This window comes from Hydractinia symbiolongicarpus, chromosome 2 (assembly GCF_029227915.1).
Source record: "Hydractinia symbiolongicarpus strain clone_291-10 chromosome 2, HSymV2.1, whole genome shotgun sequence".
NCBI lineage: Eukaryota > Metazoa > Cnidaria > Hydrozoa > Anthoathecata > Hydractiniidae > Hydractinia > Hydractinia symbiolongicarpus.
In genome coordinates this window covers 28962070-28984564 of record NC_079876.1, presented here as the reverse complement: position 1 = coordinate 28984564, position 22495 = coordinate 28962070, and the positions used below count along the sequence as shown (strand labels likewise).

At 35.3% G+C, this 22495-nt stretch overlaps 1 protein-coding gene across 1 annotated transcript; it reads left to right on the top strand.

The window, feature by feature from the left end:
* Positions 1 to 2383: 2383 nt before the first annotated feature.
* Positions 2384 to 21061, top strand: LOC130630542 (uncharacterized). The gene is made up of 20 exons (XM_057444070.1): positions 2384 to 2600; positions 4640 to 4680; positions 5488 to 5562; positions 5830 to 5893; positions 6012 to 6149; positions 6946 to 7036; positions 7833 to 7990; positions 8459 to 8514; positions 8593 to 8672; positions 9068 to 9136; positions 9249 to 9361; positions 9892 to 9927; positions 10631 to 10780; positions 13507 to 13644; positions 14420 to 14671; positions 14853 to 14904; positions 14977 to 15068; positions 15471 to 15710; positions 16241 to 16324; positions 16407 to 21061. The coding sequence occupies exons 1-20, from the start codon at positions 2520 to 2522 to the stop codon at positions 19707 to 19709; spliced, it is 5313 nt and encodes a 1770-aa protein (XP_057300053.1). The 5' UTR covers positions 2384 to 2519; the 3' UTR covers positions 19710 to 21061.
* Positions 21062 to 22495: the final 1434 nt, after the last annotated feature.

The window sequence follows — 22495 nt, the reverse complement described above, 5'->3', positions numbered from 1 at the left end:
CTAATCCGGCTTGTTCTTAAGCGTCGTAAACTAATGGTGGAGCTTAGATCATTAAGGGCCGGGAATATGTGGCGTGGGGATAATGATAATTTTGCTACTACAGTGGCATCTGAACCATCGTATTAATATTCCCAGTGGTTAAAAACGGGAGATCAGCAGCAGGGTGCGGACTTGAGCTGCACTGGCATATTCTCGCATGTTAACCAGCTCTCTAAAGCGGTTGAGTATTGTATGCAGGCCTGCCTAGCTGCACAATGTTAGCGCTGAGAATAACTATAGGCAAATTCCCTCGGACTTCTTCACAGGCTGACGACTATTTGAAACTCTGACTCCATGGTCCTTTTATTTATGCTTTTCATGGACAACGTCATGGTAGAAGCAAAAAGGCTTTTTTTGTTAATATGTATTAAAAATACAGTAAACCCCCTTTGACCTAAAGTAGCCCGAGAACCATTCTCGTCCCCAGAGCTTTTTCAGATTGAAAGCTCGAAAGTAGTGCTACTTTATCTCAAAGAGCTTTGGGGTTGAGAATGTCCAAGAACTTATTTGCTAAGGCTCCTTCTTTTTTTCACGATCATAGAGAAAATAACATGGGAAATGGGTGAGCTTTACTTATCGATTACAATTTCAGTTCAGGCTATTATTACAAAGAGAACGAGATTGGCCCTTTTATGCAAGCTCGATACCAAGAACCCTTTTAGCGTATTTTGTCATAAAGATGATCTTGATAATAAAAAACGTTACAGGCCCTGGGATCGAGGTTGATATTAACACGGTTGCGCAAAATTTAGAGGGCGAGCGAATTAAAAGAATTGAGGCATTTAGTTTACAGCCATTTCTTTGATTCTTATAAGACAGAAATAAAAAGGTGTACCTGTGTTCGTCATTTAAAACGATGTTTGTTTCGCTGAAGTCATCAATTTCAATTTTCCAGGGTACCCTATTCAATATTCATCCAATTTCTTGTTATACCAGGCAATAATACCTGAATGGCCTTCGAATGCTTTTGATTAATGGAAGGTATAGGAAGGTATGGAAGGTACAACTAGTAAAAGTTTTTCAATTGGAAGGCGACTAGTCAGTTTCTTATAAAAAACGTGTTACTTTTATTGTGCAAAATATATTGCATGTTGGACTAGCATTCTCGATCCCAGAGCTCTTTAAGATAAACTCGAAAGTAGTTTCTACTTTCGAGGTTTTAACCTCAAAGAGCTCTGGGGATGAGAATTTTTGACTAAGTAAAAGTTGTTGTCTACACTGTGTGAAAGTTTGTGGAGTGAATAATTTCAAAGATATCCTCACGTCTATCTTACACTCACTTTTTAAACTTGGCCAAGTTCACTCGTCAAGACAGTGTCCTAAGTTGACGGCAAGAAGACGTTTTAAGTTACCAAAGTTCTACAGGCACTAACGTGGACGCACATCTACGCGAATACAATAGTACCTTTTTACCTTCTGTCCAATGACTCAAAATGTCATTCTTGACCCTAGAACTCTTTAAGATAAACCGCTTTAATCTCAAAGAGCCCAGGGAAATTGTTTGTCAAAAATTGTTCGTGATTAACATTTACAGATTTTCTGAAAACAAACCTGCAGGGTTAAACTATGAGTAGGTATTAAATGTTAAAGAATAATTTGTTTTTTTTATAGGCATGGTAAGTGTTGAAATCGCCGTTTTGATTATTATTATTATTGAAATTATTTACCCAGGATAGCCTACTAGACAACTGCCTGAGATATCAATCCTATTCTCATGCTAAACGCTAAACAGAAAGGATAGATTCACACTTTTATATCTCTTATGTGACTCGGCCGGAATATGAAGCCAAGACCTCCCCACTGGAAGCGAGCGCTCTACCACAATGCTACCAGGCGGTTTAAAAAATGTTCGAAATAATGAGCATTCATAAACATAAAAAGTTTTTGCACTCTCTCTAAAATCACTTCTAAGAAAAAAAGAACATTTCCTATCTTTATAACAATTGCTGATTGGGTATGGTGCTACAATATCCTATGGGAAAATGATAACAACTTTTAATTAGCTTAATGGCCGGACCAAGTAACTATCTTTCTCAAAATGTTTGTCAAAATGCTTTTTAATGAACATATTTATATATACTACAAAATTAAAGTGGTCAAAGTATGGATAAGTATACCGAATATTAAAGTGTGAATGTGTAAAATGAAAAACTAGAAGTTCTATAAATATGAAACATTTTTTAACCCTCTCTAAAATCACTGCTAAGAAAAAAATATCTTTAAAACAACCATTGCTGATTGATGATCATTATGTTATAATATCCTGGGGAAATGATAACAAATAAATTTTTAATCAGCTAAAGTCGTTCCTGCTGTTATGATCGGAATGCGGAATTTAGTTTTTTTGACAGCTTGGTGTGGAACTTACTTAGAACATGGCGGGAGGAAGATGCGGTGGCGGAAACAATACAAACACAAATTAAAATGTAAACAGTAAACAGTGAAAAGGAAAAAAAAATTGTCGATAGTTTTTATTTATTATGGCTGAACCTAGATTACTAAAACTTCAAAGCCCTGCTTATGGAGATCCAATCTTTTACAAGTGGCCTCTTGTTATAACGGTAAGAAATAAATTCACCAAAGTGCAGAACTTCCAACTCAAGTCAAGCTAGTTTAGTGGCATACTAGCATATGGTCTTATGATTTGTGTCTTAAGGAGTGTCAAAAAGAGGTTTTACCATATCCTTAATGTTTTTTCCCTTAAAATATTTCCCCTTTACATTACTTTTTAAACAAACCCTGTCTAGCCCTTAAAACTTGATAACACAAAAAGGAAAGGATGCTGGAAACATGATCTTTACTGCAGAAAATTCGATTTCTTTAATCAGGAAAAACTGGTAAACTTTGGATCATGTAAGAAATCAGAAACAAGATCATTCAGTTCTGTATAATCAGTGAATTTGTGAATTACATGCAAGGTGGAGATGGAGGAGCATGGGGAAAATCTAAAAGTGTAGCTAGCTACCAAAGTAATTGAAATCGCTACCCATTTAGGGTTGAATGTCAGATATATGGTGCTGTTATTAGGCCGTTTTTGCGATTACCAAACACAGAATAAATTAAAGTTAAAGTTATACTGTGTTCCAAAAAAAAGTAGGGTTCCTGTTTAAAAATTCCACTATAACAATTCATGTGAATAGACTTACGTTAAATGCTATCCTCTAACAAGCCTAAAGATCTGGCTAAAGTTATCTACACTTTTATTGCTTATGATTTATTTGGTGATGTGATAACGAAAGTGCGACACCTAACGAAGAAAGCAAGACAAGCATTCGAAACTAGTTTTAAGAAGGTGTTTTAATTTATTGTGACTTAAAGTTTAATTTTAACATTGCAATATTTTCAACAGCAATTAATAATTAAATCCTGGGCACTAGGTTGTGATATGCATATTAATATCACCAAGAAATGATACATGCTATACTGCTCTATTACCAGAAGCAAATCATTTCAATATGGTCAATGTGAGGAAAAAAGTTGAGGAAAAAAATATTAAATTGCTTGAGGGAAGTAATGTTACGTGATCACGTATTAACATACACATTTTACCTTGTGGGCCACATTCAAAGCCAGGCCAGGTCATAAAAAAATCATGTCAGAAAAAAGTAGCTGCTATACAATCAAGTTATCAAGGTTAAGCAGCCTGCAGTGTTCCCAGATCGCAACTACCGCAACTGTTTACGTCATTACAAAGTGGCAATTTTTGCGAATTGTCTTTACATTTCTAATCTGAACCCTGAGTCATTTGAAAAACTAGATGCCTGTCAATTAGTATTTTCCATTGGGAATTGTCCACTTTTCAGACAAAATGCAAAATAAATAAAATATAAATAAAATATGCTTTTTAGTATTTTCCCCCATGTACTTTACTTTTCAAACTGAGTTTCTAAATTTGGATCTATTTCTTTTTTCAAAAATGTGCAGAAATATAACTTTATAGTTAAGAAATGCATAATGGTGTCTGAAACCTAGAAATTTACTCTTTATGTTATTTGTTTGAATTTCTTATAATTATATTTGCACAAAGATTAGTACGAATGTCAGAATTGACAGAATTATAAAAAAGCCCTGGATAAATTGTTGGACACGATTTTTTTTAATTTATACTTGCTGACTGGCCAGCTGAGCCTTTAATATTTAAGACATTTGTCTTATATCCGTGCAAAATAGAGCATTTTCGATACCAGTGTTTATTTAATTCAAAAGGTAACAAAATATTTGAAAAAATTATTTCTGTTAATTCTTGTAAATACTAAAAGATTTGGTACATCAAAGTGTAATAAAATATTTACTTTTACTTCAAACTTAAATTGATTTAATGTCCATTTTCTCATCTGTTTTTTTCATAAATAATGTTAAAATTTATGCTGATTATAACTAGCAATATTTATTTACTATAACCAAGCTACATTAAAGTGGCATTATAATTCCATATAACATTTTAATAAAAAACAAATTTTCAAGGGGCTCATTGTTTTACTGGTGCTTTAACTTCTTCAAAATATTTGTGGATGGACCCATGATTGTATTGTTCAATAGTTTTCGAGAGAATCTTCCTTACTAGTAGTACTTTCTATAGGAAAATATTTTAATATTTTAGAAAAAACATGATGAAGCTGCTGAAATTGTCGATACAATAAGGTATATATATATATATATTGATTTTATTATTTTTTTGTTAATACTTACACTAGTAATATTGAGAATTCACAATTATGCAATTACTGGTGATTATGCAAGTTTTTTAGTCAGTGGCAATTTCTAGGAATAAGAAATTACATTGCAAATTTAGAAGTTTGTCTCTGAATGTCTAGGGCTTTAAATTCTATGGTACATGAATTTTGGTCTGATGGTTTCGTTTGGTCTAAAAATTTAATGTTATGTTTGGAATAAGGAAAGCCAATTCTACACATGGCCAATTAAAGCAGAGACCTAAAATTGAAGTCAAAATGGCAAGTAAAGTGTAAAACCAACTTTCTTATGTGTCATGTTTACAAGCAGAGGGCATTGGGTAATTCGTTTTTAGTGATAAAAAAATTCACTGAATGTGCTTTTTGGTGGTAATATGTTAAATGCATGCTTTATTTCCTTTTAAAATTTCACATACAAAGAAAACACAGGACTATTATTAGATTATAATATATTTTGTTTGCAATTTGTTTTTTAAAAATTTATCTGATTCACAATTTCTCGTATTAGAAAGAAATTGAAAAAGTTAATCCGTAGAAACAAGGTACATGACCTGATCATACAATTTTTGTGTTCTGCTACACAGGAAAGGCTAGATCTGTGCCTTTTGTGATTTGCTAAACAAGGCATTTTCTTCAGATTATACTTTTTACATTTTTATGTGAATTGAAGAAAGCTTCACATTTCACCTTTTTTGATATCCAGATCTTACACAGGATAAGTTATATACTTTCAGCTGCAATCAATAATTCTTTTTAGATTGGTATGTGAAGATTTCTGTGAACTCAAGTACGCTGTAGAGAACACCATGCTGAAGGATTATGACCCTAAAGAGTAAGAATATTTTGTTACAGAATTAACTTTAGAATGAACTAAATCATAGGAATACACTTCTATATGTATAAAAGTTTGTTTTGTAATGTTTCAAGTTTTTCTCTTAGTGGAGACTTCTACACTATTCTGCTAAATATTATATTAGGTGTCTAGCAGACTCAATTAATTTTTCAGACAATGTGCTATGTAAAATATTCATACTGCTTGTCCAAGTATGTGTTCAAAGATGTGTCTGCTCAAGTACAAATTTTATTTTTTCATTTATAGCTATGATAGCATGAACCAACTTTGCCAAAGATACAACAAAGCAATTAGAAATATATTATCATTGGTAAGTAATTTTTGTCAACAACTATTAGACGTTCTTTCTGAACATATGGGAATGCATGCGTATATACAAACATCAACGTTGTCTTGTTTTTCAATAACTTTCTTGTTTTCCTTTTTAGTGGAAAGGACGTGCACCCCCTCCTAAAATGTTTAAACCTCCTAGTAAAGATCTTCTTCGTCACATCATAAATCTGTGTTACAGCCATGCTATAAAAGAGCCAGAGAAGCTAAACATCTATGAACCTTTTTCACCTGAAGTAGGTAGATAGTGGTAAATGTACGTAAACATCACTGTAACTAGGTTTCTGGTTTTTCGGAAAACTACAGTTTTTGGCCATTTCTTAAAATCATGGAACAGCGTTGACAAAGTGATACTTTGGCAGACTGCGAAAATTCCATCTAACAATAAATCTCAAATTTAGTCCCATGTGAGAACACATAAGTTTGAAGGCATATAATACAGGGTGTTTAGATCAAAAACCTTTGCATTATGCAATTTTCCAGTCAAAAAGATTTACTCAAAAAAACAAAAAGTAAAAATATTGAAGAAATAGAAGCTCTACAAACATAAAAAATATAGCTTTAAAGCTACTCCCAGTCTTAGCTTTTTTTGTAAAGAAATTATAAGTATTTTGTTGTTTATAGAAGCAAATATAGATTCATAGAAATCAAATCATATTTGTCCAATGAATAGTCTAATAAACAGAAAATGCATTTTTACAGTTCGGGAGTTGAAAATCCAAATGTTCCATTTGTTGACACTCTTGTACTAGACAAGAGTGTCACTAAATAAAGTTTTGTTTTCCAATCCGATCCAGTCAAATGTTTTTTTAATTTTGGCTATTACCCTGGTGTAACCTAATAATAAAAACAGTGAAAGGATTACCTGTTGTTAGAAATCTTAATTCGATATAAAGCTTTGTTACTGTATATTAAAAATCTAATGTTTTTTTGTTACTGATTATCACGTTATTTTAAATCATCCCTTTAAAATCGTGTGTTCTAATGCAACAATTGTCAAAATCCTGTGTTATAACAATTTGTTTTTGTTAGGTATATGGTGAAACATCATTTGATATGGTTGCTCGTATACTAGATGAAGTTCAAAATTTGAACAATGAAACGTTTATAGATCTTGGGAGTGGTAAGAAACTATTTAACAAGTTTTATGTACGCTAAAAGATTAGTCAGGGATTGAATTTAAAAGGAGACTGAGAAAGCTTCTATTTCTTGTTCTAAAACCGAACCCATTTTTGTTAAAAACAAATGCATTATTTGTTTAGATTGAACTTTATATGTGACATAACCAGCCCTTCAGTGATACTTTCAGTGAATAAACTGTTTTCTGTTAATTATGAAACTTGATTTTCCCTTTTTGTGAAGGGAAAAAATAACAAAATAGGGGAAGGCATCTACAATTTTGTCTCCCAATATATGAGAATTGGCACGAATTGAATCGTCTCCTGTACTGAAATTTAACTGTTCTCGGACAATTTAATTCATCTCAAGTTTCTACTTAAGACAAATTTTTTTCTAATTTAGCTTGAATTTAAAAAAATATTGCGAGACAAAAAAAGATGATATCAGAACGATTTAAAGCAGATGATATCGTCTCATATAAAATTAGACAGATAAATTTCATTAAACTTTGGAGACGACTTCTGTCAAGTCGAATTGGCACAGAATTTGTAGATCATTGCTATAAAAAGCAAAGTTAAATTTTTAAGTTACATGCCTAGCAAACCCTGAAAGTACATAGGGAATTAAAAAAATATGTGCAAAGTTTTCTGTTTTGTTCTATAAGATAAGCACAACATAAACATTGTTCTTTTGAGAGACAGCTTGGGAAAAAAGGCAAATTGTGAAATTAAGTATTTTCAGGAACTTCTAACCCTATAGTACAAATTTTTGCCATCACAATTTTTTTTTCTTTTATTGAGGTGTCGGCCAAGTGGTACTCCAAGCTGCAGCTTCCAACCAATTTAAAGAGTGCTATGGGGTGGAAAAGGCAGAAACGCCAGCCATGTATGCGAAGCTCATGGAGAAGGAATTTAAAAAATGGATGGATTGGTATGGAAAGACATACACTGAATTCACAGTAAGAAGTTTTTGCGGTGTTTTTTTTGTTGCCTTAACTTGTCAAAACGTAATTACAAAAGTTAAATTCTGCTTTGCCATAGTTTATAATGAAAATATAAAACACACATTGAAAAAAGTAAAAGCTTTAGCTTTTTTGCTTATGCCATCAGCAGTATATAAAATGTACTAAAGATGGCGAATACTGAAAAGACAATATGTGTTTTATTATTTCATTAAAGTTCGTTGTTGCAAAATTTCAATTTTGTTAACAGAAATGTTTTTATGTGTGATATTGTGCATGATATAATGCCATGCTCTCTGTTCTAAAATAGGCATCCTGTAACTGCGAGTAAAAAAGGAACTTTGTATTGGAGACTTAGCATAACTTGACATTGTTTTTATTCATAAAGTCTAAAATTTTGGCTATTCTAATATATATATTTTTTTAATCTGTGCAGTTTCTGAATTCGTTCTATTCTTGTTTCAGCTTGAGAAAGGAGATTTTCTTGAAGACAAATGGATAAATACTATCAATGAATGTGGGTAAGTAAGTAGTGAGAAATTTACATCAAATTTTTCATGAAATGTATTTATTCCTGATTATACTTTTTGTTTATTTAGAGTTGTTTTTGTTAACAACTTTGCTTTTGGTCCTGTTGTTAATCATCACTTAAAGTCACGGTTTCAAACCATGAAAGAAGGTATAGTTGATACCGAAGATGTTTTCTTTTTTAACTGTAAATTCATATGGAAACTTTTGTTTTGGGTTTTTTATTAAAATTTTATTTTTTTATAATGTGAGATGTGTAAAATGAATTGTTTTATTTGGATTAGTTGTTAGACCAAGAAAAAGTCCATAGTCATTCGCCTGTCGTAACAGAGTCGATAAAAATATGTCGCATTTGCTATTTCATATGTCTGTAGCACAATTTTTTCTTGCATGCATACATACTGACTGACTGCATGTATTATTAGATTGGAGTTATGTTACCATCACAGGTCAGACAAACAACCATAGTGTAAGAACACGACACAGTTAAAGCTTGATGTGTTAGTACCCTCTTCAGGAACTTCACTAATTTAATTTTTATCGTAGGATCAAGAGTCATATCATCAAGAGAATTCTGTCCAATGCACTTTAAATTCAACAAGAGGAATTTATCTGGTAATTCTTTAGTTTTGTTACCATTGTGTAAGTAGTGTGATACTACTTCCTCTTTACTATTTCACTAGTTAGTAGAATAACTCTTTGCTATGCTGTACTTAAATTTTTTCAGAGCTTGGTGCTATGATGCGCGTCACGGAAATCAAACCTCGTAGCGAAGAAGCTTCTGTGTCTTGGACTGGAAACAATGTCTCATATTATTTACATATTGTTGATCGGACAAGGGTATGTTTTTTCTTTCAGCCAGTGAGACACACCTTCATGCTAATTTTGTACAATGAAGGATTGTACTGAGCTGATATATATGATTTTATAGAGAATTAGTGTATTACTTTTCACAAAATGCTTAGGTTGTTACTTCATCCTTTCTAAGGTACTTAAAAAGGGCAGTGAGTGTTATCAAAGTTTGTATCAAGAATCATGCAAGGAAAACAAGTAATGAAGCTGTCTTCTAAACAAGCAAAATAAATACTTTCTGCAACCTATATAACCCAATTTTATTTCTTAAGCGAATCTGAATCACTTAATATCAGTTTTAAATTCCTTTACTGAGAAATGCTTTTAAAAGAGGGGAAGACATTTATTGTCTTTCGTAAGTTACACATGCATAAATTGAGTTCTTCTAACTCTATTTTGTACACCTTTGTACGGCACTTTCTCATCACACATGCTTGTCTTTAAGGATGTTAATTCTGTAATTTTAGCTGTGGATATTTTCTTTTCTTTTTTTTTCACATTAAGAACTTTTATTTTAGCTGGAGAAATATTTTTCCATCCTCAAGAAAAGAAAGGTACTGTTAATTTTTTGAATAACCTCATTTCTTGCTGTGGGCATAGGTACAAAAAAGAGATCTCCTATTATAGCATTGATTTAGTGTAAATCCCGTTTACACGTGACCTTGTTTTCATCACAATACAATTCATGTCTCTGTTTACAGCTTACTCTATTGTTGCTTACATCGGCAAGGCGAAAGCAGAAGAAAATGTTTCATTCCCTTTAATGCATAATTTTTTGCTTTCATAATAATTGTGAAGTTTTTTATTTGATTTGATACCGTAATTATGTTAAGCTTAACATTTGGTGTACATGTCAATATCATGTCCTGGGAGACATTTGAATGAAGACCCTCAAAAAACATTTAAATCAGTCCGTTTTAAAACTGTTTAGCTTGTTTTTGTAACTATTTTGATGAAACCCACCGAGAGTCTTGTGGTAGAGCGTTCGCTTCCAGTGCAAGGGGTCTTGGGTTTATACCCAAGCCGACTCACGCCAGAGACTATAAAAGTGTGAATCTATCCTTTTTGCTTAGCGCTCAGCATGAGAATAGGATTGATGTCCTAGGTGATGTCTTTTACTCCCCTAGGACTCCCTTCACAGACCCCTCGTTAATAGCAGTACCAATAGGAACTGAAGAGGCTATCCTGGGTAAATAATAATGATTCTCCAAAACCTTATACACGTGTTATTAACATCCCAATAAACTTTCTACATAGGAAGGACAAGAACTTGATGAAGATGAGATGTCCTTATATTCCGAAAGTAACTACAGTATGGATACTAATGGAACAACGTTGGATGTTGAAACGTTAGAAGATAATCTAGATGACCTCTACTTGGGCACCACAACTCGTCATCAGTGGCAGGTAAACCTCTTTTCTGTTACTGGTTTCATGCTGGTGTTGTTTTATAAGAACTAGAATTTACAACCATTTTAGCCTTTCAATGTTTTTATTTTTCATTAAAGTTGGAACCACGTTGATCTTTGTAAAACTTCTCACTCTTTAAGTTGTTCTTGTTTTTCTTTTCTGAACAAATTTTAACGCTAACATGCTCACACGAAATATTCTTATATAGGCTGAAAAACGATTTTGCATAATGATATACTTTTTTATTAACGAGACACATTTGTTCTATTTTTATTCTAAGAATAAAAGTGCTCTGTTTTGTACTTCCTGTTGAATATCGAAGTATAGTGTATATCTCAGAGATAGAGGGTACCCTAAGGACAGAATCTCTATAATATTAGCCGTCATCTGTCTGTTTGTCGGTTTGTCTGTCTGTTACAGAAACACGTAATACGATACATAAAGGACAGACAAGCCCTTGGATTTTTCCACGAGCTACCGACTAGTCTATAATAATAGCCATCGTTTGTGTGTTTGTGTGTCTGTTACGGAAACACGGAATTCGAAACATAAAGGACGGACAACCCCTTGGATTTTTCCACGGGCTACCGACTAGTCTATAATAATAGCCATCGTTTGTCTGTTTGTGTGTCTGTTACGGAAACACGGAATTCGAAACATAAAGGACAGACAAGCCCTTGGATTTTTCCACGGGCAAGTCTATAATAATAATAGCAATCGTCTGTCCGTCTGTTACTGAAACACGGAACTCGAAACATAAACGACGGATAACCCCTTGGATTTTTCCACGGGCTACCGACTAGTCTATAATAATAGCCATCGTTTGTCTGTTTGTGTGTCTGTTACGGAAACACGGAATTCGAAACATAAAGGACAGACAAGCCCTTGGATTTTTCCACGGGCAAGTCTATAATAATAATAGCAATCGTCTGTCCGTCTGTTACTGAAACACGGAACTCGAAACATAAACGACGGACAACCCCTTGGATTTTTCCACGAGCTACCGACTAGTCTATAATAATAGCCATCGTTTGTCTGTTTGTCTGTCTGTTACGGAAACACGGAATCCGAAACATAAAGGACAGACAAGCCCTTGGATTTTTCCAGGGGTTAACGATTAGTCTCTATTATAATAGCCGTATTCCGTCTGTCTGTCTCTGCGCGGACCCCCGCTGAGTTAGAAAATGATGTTACGGAAACACAAATATCAAATGCGATATATTTTTATTGACTTTGTTTTGACCGCTCGCGCGTGGAACACCATTCACAACGCCTGATTCTTTAAAAAAAAACCAAGATTTTCGCGACCAGAAAGAATCCAAGATCTTCGCGGAACTAAGGCCATTTTGATAATGGTCGTGTTTGTGGTCAGTGTGTGAGGTTTGTAGGCCTGTTTGACTTTTTTATCTTCTAAAAGCCTTATATATTTGTAATATTTGTTTTCTGTTTGTTTTCAATGTTAGGATAAATATATTGTCACGTTTTTTAGCCACGTACAGATCTTAAACGCACCAGTTTCAGGATGTTTGGCTAGGAACGAAGATTAGCTAGCTATAGCTACTAGCTAGCTAGAGCCTCACTTATTGCTATTATGTATGGTATAAGAGCTTTTTATCCTAGCCAACATTTATTTTTATGTTGAGGCTGTGGCTATTTAGCTAGCTCCTTAAAAAGTGAAAGTATAAAAATGCAGTTTGGCTACAACAATATTCTTAAGCAATATATAATTTTTATGCTAAATGCAGTTAGCTAGCTAGGTATAGCTACATATTTTATTATTTTTCTGCAAACTTTTTCTGCAAATGAAATGGCTGAGCGATTGTTTTGGCTGGACGAGTAACGACAGGCTGTTCCCTGTGTTTTTATTTAAACCGAAGTTGCAATGAACATTTTTGGAAAAGGGTAATACGCCTTATGCGCCTGTTCAACTGTGTTTAACTGTACTAAGCAGTTAGCCCAGTGTTAAAAACAGACTGTTTTTTGTAAAAGGCTGTTACGCCTATGGGCATGTGCAACACCGTTTACCTGTATATACTAAGGTCAGCCCACCACTGTGACAATTAATTTTTAAACTTTCTTGGGAATCACGCCTGGACTAACCGCTCAGCCCTGTGTCTGCGAGAAAGTTTTTTCAAAAGGGTATTATTACTATACGCTGTACAACACGGTTTAACTGTACTAAGCGCTCAGCCCAGTGTCACGATTAATTTTTTAACTTTTAAAAAGACTTTTCCACAAAATAAAATAATATTGACCGATTGTTTTTGCTATGATGGAGTAACAACACTTTGTAAACTCTGTTTTTATATCAGTTATCGTTGCGGGAAAGTTATTTTTTGAAAAATATGTTGCACACTATAATGTTGTATGCGCTTCAAATGATTAACGACATACTGTATACCTGTACTAAAGCGCTCCACCTGATCTGCGGGACAGTTTACAGCTCTTATTAAGCGCTCCACAGAGTGTTCAATGCCGGATCACACCTTTACTTGTGGCTTAACCCGGCGTTTCGACGCCGGGTTTCCCGGCTAGTCTATTATAATAATAGCGATCGTCTGTCTGTTTGTCCCCTTGGATTTTTTCACGGGTTGACGACTAGTACTTTTATATTACGACAGAAAAATGCTTCTGTATTTTGTTCAGTAAACATTATTGGAATAGTTCGTAAACAAAGATTTGGTAGTCGATTGAATGTGAAGGTTTTCTTTTGTCTTTTTTAGTTGTTGACCGACACGATCAAACAGAGTAAAAAAGAAGCAAAAGAACAAGTAGATGGTACTGTCGACTCTAAGAGAGGACAAAAGAAGAAAACATTTAAAAATCAAACTTTGTTAAAAAAGTCAGGAAAATTAGAACTGGTGAGTTGAGGATTATTTGTTTGAAATTAAAGTATATTTAAACTATATTTGTTGTCGCTTTGTAAGAAACTACTTACCCGAATTTCATATCGAGCTGCAGGATTAGCGATTTTTTTCAATTTTAAGGACCGCCCTTCAAAAGCCCTGCGTTCAAAATTGTTAAGGATTTAGGTGCAATGGCTACAATGCTATCTATTACGGTACAACCATGCGAAATTTAAAGGTTAGAGCTTGCGCATATATGGGTGTTTTCCCTTTGACCGTCAAGACTCAGAATGCAGTACTGTGTTGAAACTTGTCATATACTGCAGTAACGCACCGATAACTTTTGGATACTCTCCACTGCAGATACTAAATTGGATTTTAAACTAAAAAGCTTGATAATCCGTAGGGACAAACCTATCCTCGATAGAAACATGGCATCGATGCTTTTGTGACTATTTTCAAATAGCATTTTCTGATACTGTTTCTACGGACAGTAAGACCATTTGTGTATATATATATATATGTCGAAGTTGTTGTCGTTTGAAGTTCAGAATGACCGTTGTGCGGCCAAAACATCGTAAGAAATATATTTCAAAAAAATCTGTGGTCACACACTCAATTAAATATTTAACCATATTTTGTTCGTAAAACCCAGGCAGTAATCTTAGTAATTTAAATATTTGAGAAGGGTATGAGGCCACGCCCCGAATAGGGTAGAAGCAAGTGAAACATTGTCACGCCATCAGACCTATCATAAGAAAGTAACATGTTTTTTTTTTTGCATCTTTAGAAAAACAAAATACTGCGCAAATATGGAAAGCAGGCTTACAAGAAAGCCATGCGCGCATCACAAGAGGCTGAGGAGGAGGAGGGAGAAGAAGAAGAGGAGGAGAGGGAGAGTTCACAGGATTCGTCTACAGAAACTGACGATAGTGATTTCGAGAACCAGTTAAAACTCAAGCGAAAGGAACCACAACCAAAGAAGAAATCACTAGAAATCAACGAGAGAAAGAAATTTTTAAAGACTAACGACATACGACGGGTTAGACGTTTGTTTTTTCGTATGTCTTTCGCTCTAAGTTCACCAGCATCCTCATGAGCAATGCAGGACTCAAAAATGTTTTGTGATAAGTGCAAGTTGAGAAACACCGGTTTAGTGAAGTTTCGTCGTTATGAAACCAATTTGTGCGAAACAAAGAAATGTTATATCTTTTTTCTTCTAGAAACCCATTCTTGATATGCATAAAGTTGAAAAAGATTTAGACATTTTTCTTGGTGAGTATTCTCATTCATTCGTTCATCTGTCATTTACTCATTCATTCATTCATCTGTCATTTTAAAATTTAGGTAACATGAAGCAAAAATATTTGGAATTTATTCAACGCATGAATACTCAACAGTATGCTGATCGATTAAAAGTCATGATTGAATGTGAAACGGTAACACTTATGTTGTACAAAGTAGTAAAAGTACCTAAAACCTATTAGACCCGGTAAAACTATAAATGTGTTTATATTAAAAACTGGCTTAGACTAAAAATTGCCGCCCACTGTAGTTCGGCCAATCGTCCAAACTATGGTGGGCGATTGGCCAATCTAAAATGTTGCATTACCTTGTCGCAAATACTCGATTAAACCCTATTAATCTCTTTAATGTCCATTTATTAGAAATGATCTTGAGTGTGTAGAAAGAAATTTTTCAAGATTCCATTATTTTTACCGCTAAGTATAAAAAATTGACCAGAAGACAATGCGTTGAATAGGTTGGAAAAAAAGTCGAGTCTGAATTTTTGGACTGCGTGACTTTGGTAAGCTTTCACCGAAATCTCTTTATATTTACAGGCTAAGAGAAAGCTACTTCAACGAGAAATCAGTGAGACTGAGCGTGTCGTGCAAAATTTAATAAGCGACGGACTAACTAATTTCTCGAGTCGTCTTGTTGAACTAGACGTCGCCGTCAAAACGCCGCTGGAATTATTGTCGCAATCGACGACGTTATCTGAACGACGACAAGAGTTGGAAAACAAAGTGATTAACATGGAGATTGAAGTTTTTAATCTGGAAGAAAAACATCGCAGCTTGGTAAGAAGTTTTCTGTCTGTAGTGAAAGGTTAGGTATTTCTCAGGAGCTGAATGTTGTGAGAATGGTTTGTTGTTGTATTGGTTGGAGTTTTGGGGTAACTTATTCTCTCAAAATTGCGCTTCAAAAGGGTAAACATTAGGTGAACCGTTCGTAAAAGATGCAATGACCAAATGTGTAATAAAGTTTAAACATTCACGATCTGAAGTGTCTGTAATCTTCTTTCATAAAAAACCCTCACATGATATTACATCTCAGGAGAGAAATAAAAATATCACTTCGGTCTCTAATCAAACCTTTTCGTTATATGGTTTCGGACGAAATGAAACTCATTTTAGAGTTGTTTTTATTTCTTCCTCCAAATGTTCATGCAAACGATTGACCCGAAATGAAAGTATTTTGCACGTGTTCGTAGCCATTAATATGTGCAAATGGCGCATGTGTGTGCAGATCAATATAAAGGTTACCTAAACTCTTAAACTACAAAACTGTATAAGTCCATTGTTGTTGTTATGGTAACTATTTTGTTTAGTGTGCGGCTCGCGATGGTAAAAACCGCGTGCATGGTATGGAGCCTATGTTTGACAGTGAAGAAGATGAACTTGTTTTGGAACAGGTCAGCAGTTTGTATGAAGTGCATGTTCATGTTATTCTTATATTTTTGAGTGGATTGTACTTCAATTCTCTTTCTTCTTTAGAATGCAAGCTCCTCTAAAGGCGAATTGACCACGAAGCTATGCGGAGCCATATTGACCGCACTTGATCATCGCAGATCACTGATTGATAAACAGTCCTCGTTAGCTGAGCAGATATCTATTTTAGAGAAGATTTCGAACACGGAACAAACTAACAATGCGTCTCCTATTGTCGATGTGGTTGGAGATGACGAAAATTGTAAACACTCGGCTAAAGTTGAAAGACCTAAGCCGCGCCCTGTGGCTTTTGTTCCTCCCAGAATGCTTAGTCAGGATAAAAAGAATTCGCTTTCTCCTGAGGCGTCCGTCATATTGTCCACGAGAGATCCTGAATTTGTGAGTGAGCAATCCACTGCATTTGCATCCACTGAACAGTCTAGAAATACTGCATTTTTAAACAGTAACCAGTCTAGAGATGTTGCACGCACATCCAGTGAGCAGTCAGATACACCCACAACTTCTGCAAGACGACCACGTGGAAGACCGAGGAAGCGGCCGAAATCTATGGAAGAATACCAACGGTCATCTTCGACGCAAAGCGATTCTTCACAGGGTAGCAAAGTGGAGCTTGATGAAAGACAAGCAGTTATTACCGAGACAAGTAGAACTCCCCTTAACGATATGAATAATGTAGCTAATCAACAAATAAACCAGGCGTCGCGTAACGGTAGCCATTTTGATTCTTATCACGTTCGCGAAGAACGAGCACCAATAACCTTTCCTCTAAAACAATCCATTGACAATCCTTCTGAATTTTCGAAAGAGTTCTTGAAGGCGACTGGAAAACTGCTTAGTGCGGCAGCCCCGAAATGGCGCCCCGTAGATGAGCTATGGGTGCCATTATCACATTCGAAACAGAAGAAACGCGATCTTGACGTAAGTAGGATAAATGCGGGTAATGAAACGAAAACTCAGAAGTCTTGTCACCATCCCGAGCTTGTTAATAAAAATATTTCAGAAGAGGAAAACGCTATAAACACTATTTTACCAACTGAAAAACCTGTGGAACAAATAGGTTTACGGAAGATTGAAGCTAAACTTCACACCAATGAATCCCAAAGTCACACCTCTGATCCCGGAGTCAACGTCACTGTGGCAACCAGTCATGGTTTCGTGGGATCAAACATCAGTCGTACTACACTCAAAGAGAGCCCTACAACTTCTCATTGTACGCACTCCACAGTACTGACGAGCATGTCAAATTATTTGGAGAATTTGACAAAACCTGTACAGAGTTATTTACGATTACAGGAACCATCAGAGCAACCGCAACGCGAATCTGTACAACCGAAATGCGAGTTGCTAAAACCAAAATGCGAGTTGCTACAACCGAAATGCGAATCAAAAGTTTATCATCCATCTCCATCGAAACACAACATATACGACAACTTGCAATTCGGCTATCTTCGTATGCTATCCAACGATGAGCGGAGTAGCGAAGCAAGCCAGCATCCTCACAGTAATAACATGGAACGCTATGGAAGCCACCTCTCTACCAACCCTCCTCGCATTGATCATATCAGTCAGATCAACAGTGGCAACATTAGGTTTTCGCATATAGATTCAAAAGAATCTCCGATCCTTACGCATTCGTTGAATAGAAACATGAATCCGTCCCTGCCCGGTGCATTTCCTGTTGGCTCGACGCATATTTCACCGGGATCTGCTATCAGACAAACATCGACACATGAAAGCAAGATAGATCGTTTCTCATCTGCGTATTCCATCGCGTCGATGACCTCGCCAGCTAAGAATAAAACTTCGACGAAGGAGGAAAGACAGAGAAAGAAAAAAAATACGCTTGCAAATTCAAACGTCTTCTTACTTGATATGTATAAGCATCCCTTTCATTCCACTACCGAATCAAAGCTGCTTTGCGTTAATCCTGACCCTGATAAAATTTCTTCTAACGTTCGTCATCTTAGTCCTGTTGTAAATCACGGCGATAGTGACGGCCATCTTTACCGTTCGTATGGAGGTTTAAACGAACTGTTAAAAGCTGCTGGAGGTTTAAGTAACAACTCTCAAACAAGCGAAAGAGTTAATTTGGATAAAGGTGCATGTTTAGCGTCAGGCTATGAACGACTGGATGAGACGTCAAAATTGAAACAACACCCAAAACCGTCAAAGAAAGAATCAGAAAGAAAAAAAATGGTGGGCAAAGATTCCTCGCTCCTATTGTCTGTTAGCAAGCTTTCTTCTGCTGTGTCATACCATGCCGCCTCGAGTCCGTTTCAGCAACAAGCTGTCCTCAAGACAAGTGATCATGTGACAGGTGGTGGTGGGGAATCGATGCTTCACTACCCTGCGTATATGGTTACTGCGGATCAACAGTCATCTCGTCAAGAGGGGAACAAAAAAGCGAATCGTATGCCAACGAAACGCCAAGAAAAACAACACGAAGCCGTCAAATCCGACATGACATCAATATATTATTCGGATGCCGTGAAATTATTTAAGCCAGATGTTCAAACCATAATCATTCCCTCATCTCAGCCAAGTCCGATTTCCTTCACGTCAATAGGAATGGCGAAAGAACAAATGCCGTTATTTCCAACAACAGCATCGGTTTACAGTGCGTCAAGAGAATCAAAAGAATCAAAAGAAACGAACCCTCACGGAATGGGGCACCATTTAAGTAAAAAACCTCAAGTAAACAACCAAGGGACGAGTCCTGCTCATTTTATGAGTTCTTTAGTAGGTAGAAAACACAGCGCTGCACCTGAACAATCAAGAATTGTTCCAACACCGCCTGGTCACAGTATGGGTTTACAAGATGAATCAAATCATCCCCCGCCCACAAAAAAACGACGAGCGCGGAAGCCGAAAAAAAATGCGACGATCCCTATACTACCAGCAACAACAACAACACCAAATCATTGTGTTATTTTTAGTGGTAACCCAAATACTGTACCACCTACCGTCTCTTACTTCAAAAGCCAAAGCGTTGGAGCACCGCAAGTAGTATCAACTTCATCGCCAATAATATTTCCGAAATCTACTTTATCAAAAACTTTCCACGGTACACAAGTTGTCAATATGAGCATGGCACAGCATATGTCTGGATTGAATAGCATTATTATACCGACGTCAACTAGAGTAGGTCTTGTGCCTGTAAGACCTGCCCAAAGTCAGCCGGTTACTTACGTCAGCCACCCGCGACTTATTTTGTTGCCGAGTACCGAAGAGAAAAAGAATACCTCGCAGCTGGAGAATGTCAACAGCAAACATTCCGGCAGCCGTGTATTTGAACGTCGGCAATCTATGGCATCGCCGACTTTTCCTCCTCAAAATTCTACGTCTTGAAAGCTTTGTCGGTGACGGTATGGATGACATACCAGCGTAATGTCTTACTTAATATGTCTCCCTTAATTTGTCTCACTTTATATGTCTCCCTTAATTTGTCTCACTTAATATGTCTCCCTTAATTTGTCTCACTTTATATGTCTCCCTTAATTTGTCTCACTTAATATGTCTCACTTAATTTGTCTCACTTTATATGTCTCCCTTAATTTGTCTCACTTAATATGTCTCACTTAATTTGTCTCACTTTTATGCTAAATTAACATTTGTTAGGTTACAACTAGGTTTTAAAGACATATAAATTGTTTTGTGCTTTCCCTTGTGCTTAAGGTCGATGTACGCTTTCATGTTTTATTCCACTAAACGTTTTTTAAATAAGAATAAACTCCATAAATATCTTTTCAGAGTTTCAAACCTTTAGAACATGTCAATACCAAGAAATACTTACAAAAAAGAGGCTTTTAAGGCTTTAGTTAAAAAATTGAATGTTTTTTTAAAGCAACGTGTCGATCACCAATCAGTGCATAGTCTTCATACCTTAATTTTGTAGAGTGTTTTTTTTTTCTCGTTAATATTAAATCTGGATGATATATATTTGGATATAATTTTCACTGGAAGGTTTCAAAGGTTAATATATTAAAATCTCCACCAACATGGTTATCGAGTTATTGTTGTAAAAATGGTCTATGTAAAAGGATTATTTTAGCATTTTAATTTTTATTCTGTGTAAATTTTCTACATTATTCGTAAGCCTTAAATCATGTTAATCGCGACTATTCATACGACGTTTTCACGTCATTTTCTCGTCGTATTTTTTCGGTATTTTATTTACTAGTTCATACATTATTTTAACTTTGTCTTTTTTTCTTAAACTGGTAGTGAGGATAGCAAAGCCCCAGTTACAGTGGCCGAAATTAATTTTGATCACGGTAGCTTCCTCGGTATGTAACTTTTTATTTTCGACTGAAGTAAGCGAGACAACAGGTTTGTTGTCTCCCTTCAACTCTTTTATAACTGCCTCGCTAGACTGATGTAGAAACAACAAATAAGTTCCGCGTTACGTCATTATAAACGGAGCATGTGCAGAATAGACCACGGCTGCTCATCTCATTACCAGCTGTTGTAAGCTAGATTTTTACTCAAGAACAGAGCAATATTGTCTTTAGAACTTAAAGGACTGCATTAGAAGTTTATATTATATTTGTAGATTTTAATTCTATCAATCTTTAATCCAATTTAAGAGAACTGAGTTCGAGATTGCTAGCACCATTTATTTATTCACCAGAGTTAGTTACTATTATAGGTATATATGTATGTATGCAAAAAGAATTGAAACAGAATTTTTTTTTAAATTATTTTGACTATTGTCCGTGTTATCTTTGTCTTTGCGTGGAGGACGTCATCAAGTACCATCGCGTTAATCTCAACCCTGGAGAAAACCCTGGGGACGAAGTTGTCACCAACTTTTGTAGGAAAATTCAGAGGGCGTTAAAACCTGATCAGGGATTTTCAGTCGGTCGAATTTTATCTATATTATAATACGTCTGTCCGTCCGTCCGTCTGTTTGTCACGCAAAATGGTAGCTTAGCTGCGACGGGCGAACGCAAGTTTAAAATTTCGCGAATTCAATTTTAGCGCACCTAGGTTAGCACACATACTTTTCACGCACTTCTTACTGGTACACTCATTACTTTTTATAAGCATAAAGCTTATAAGCATACTTAAGCTCACATGCGTAAAAAAATAAGCATATACTAAGCATATTTCCCAGCCTCGGAATTTTTTTCTTCACTTCCATTTCTTTCCAAATCAAGTGTAAAAAATAGTATAACAATGTTAATATGCTTTTAACACATTCGAGTTGAGCTACTCAAGATTCGAATGTTAGAGACCATTGCAGTGTTCATATCAAACGCAATATGTATCAGACCATGAAATAAGCATACGTTAAGCATAATTTCAGGCTCAAATTTGGAAAAATCTTAAGCATATTGAGCTTGAGCCCAATTTACCCGTATCCTTATAAAAAATAATGAGTGTATCGGTACTATATAAAAATTCAAAACTATTGTACAATAAAAGTTTTTAGTTTATGAAACTTTTAATGGAAAGGGATTGTTTGGTATGGCTGGTTAGCACTAAATTTATGAATCTTATTTACGTAATGGAATAAATTTTTGCGAGAATTAAATTACGCGATTTTTTAGTCTTTTCACGAAACCACAGTCGCCATTCGCACGAAATTCGATTTTTAAAAAATTTGTTTTTTAGCAAAACTTGACGCACTTTGTTTCTACATCTTAATAACAGAAATTTTTTATTCTCTCGCTGTGACTCCTTATCAAAGCCATGAGAACCAAATTGTTGATGACAGAGATGACGATTCTTCTAATGAATTTGATTGGGACTTAATTTTAATGATCATTCTAATATCTGATGAATTATTCCATTTAAGGTAATTTTTTTTTTTTTTTTTTTAAAAAATAATGCGCTGTTCCCTTGGTTTATTATTTTTTGCAATATGTTGTAGTTCGACCGTGGATAAAGTGAATGGATGCAAAAGATTTCCTGCTTTTATTTTCCTAATAAAAATTTTCTCTCTTTTGGTAGCAACCACCAATTTCGTCCTCAGTGTTTTTTCTTCTCTTCAACCACAACGGTTTCACATTTTTATTATATTTTTTCGCCTTCTACAATATTTTTAATCCTTTTACAAAACAATAGACGCGGTGCGCGTTACCACATGTTAATCTTGCCACCCTCGGCCCCAGGTTTGTTTACCTATTCGA

Bases quoted from the DNA above. Each gene is read 5' to 3' on its own strand.
- LOC130630542 (XM_057444070.1), top strand. From the start codon at position 2,520: ATGGCTGAACCTAGATTACTAAAACTTCAAAGCCCTGCTTATGGAGAT. The intron at 4,681-5,487 runs GTATATATATAT...AATTCTTTTTAG, and splicing joins GAAATTGTCGATACAATAAG to ATTGGTATGTGAAGATTTCT. The intron at 5,894-6,011 runs GTAAGTAATTTT...TTTCCTTTTTAG, and splicing joins TTAGAAATATATTATCATTG to TGGAAAGGACGTGCACCCCC.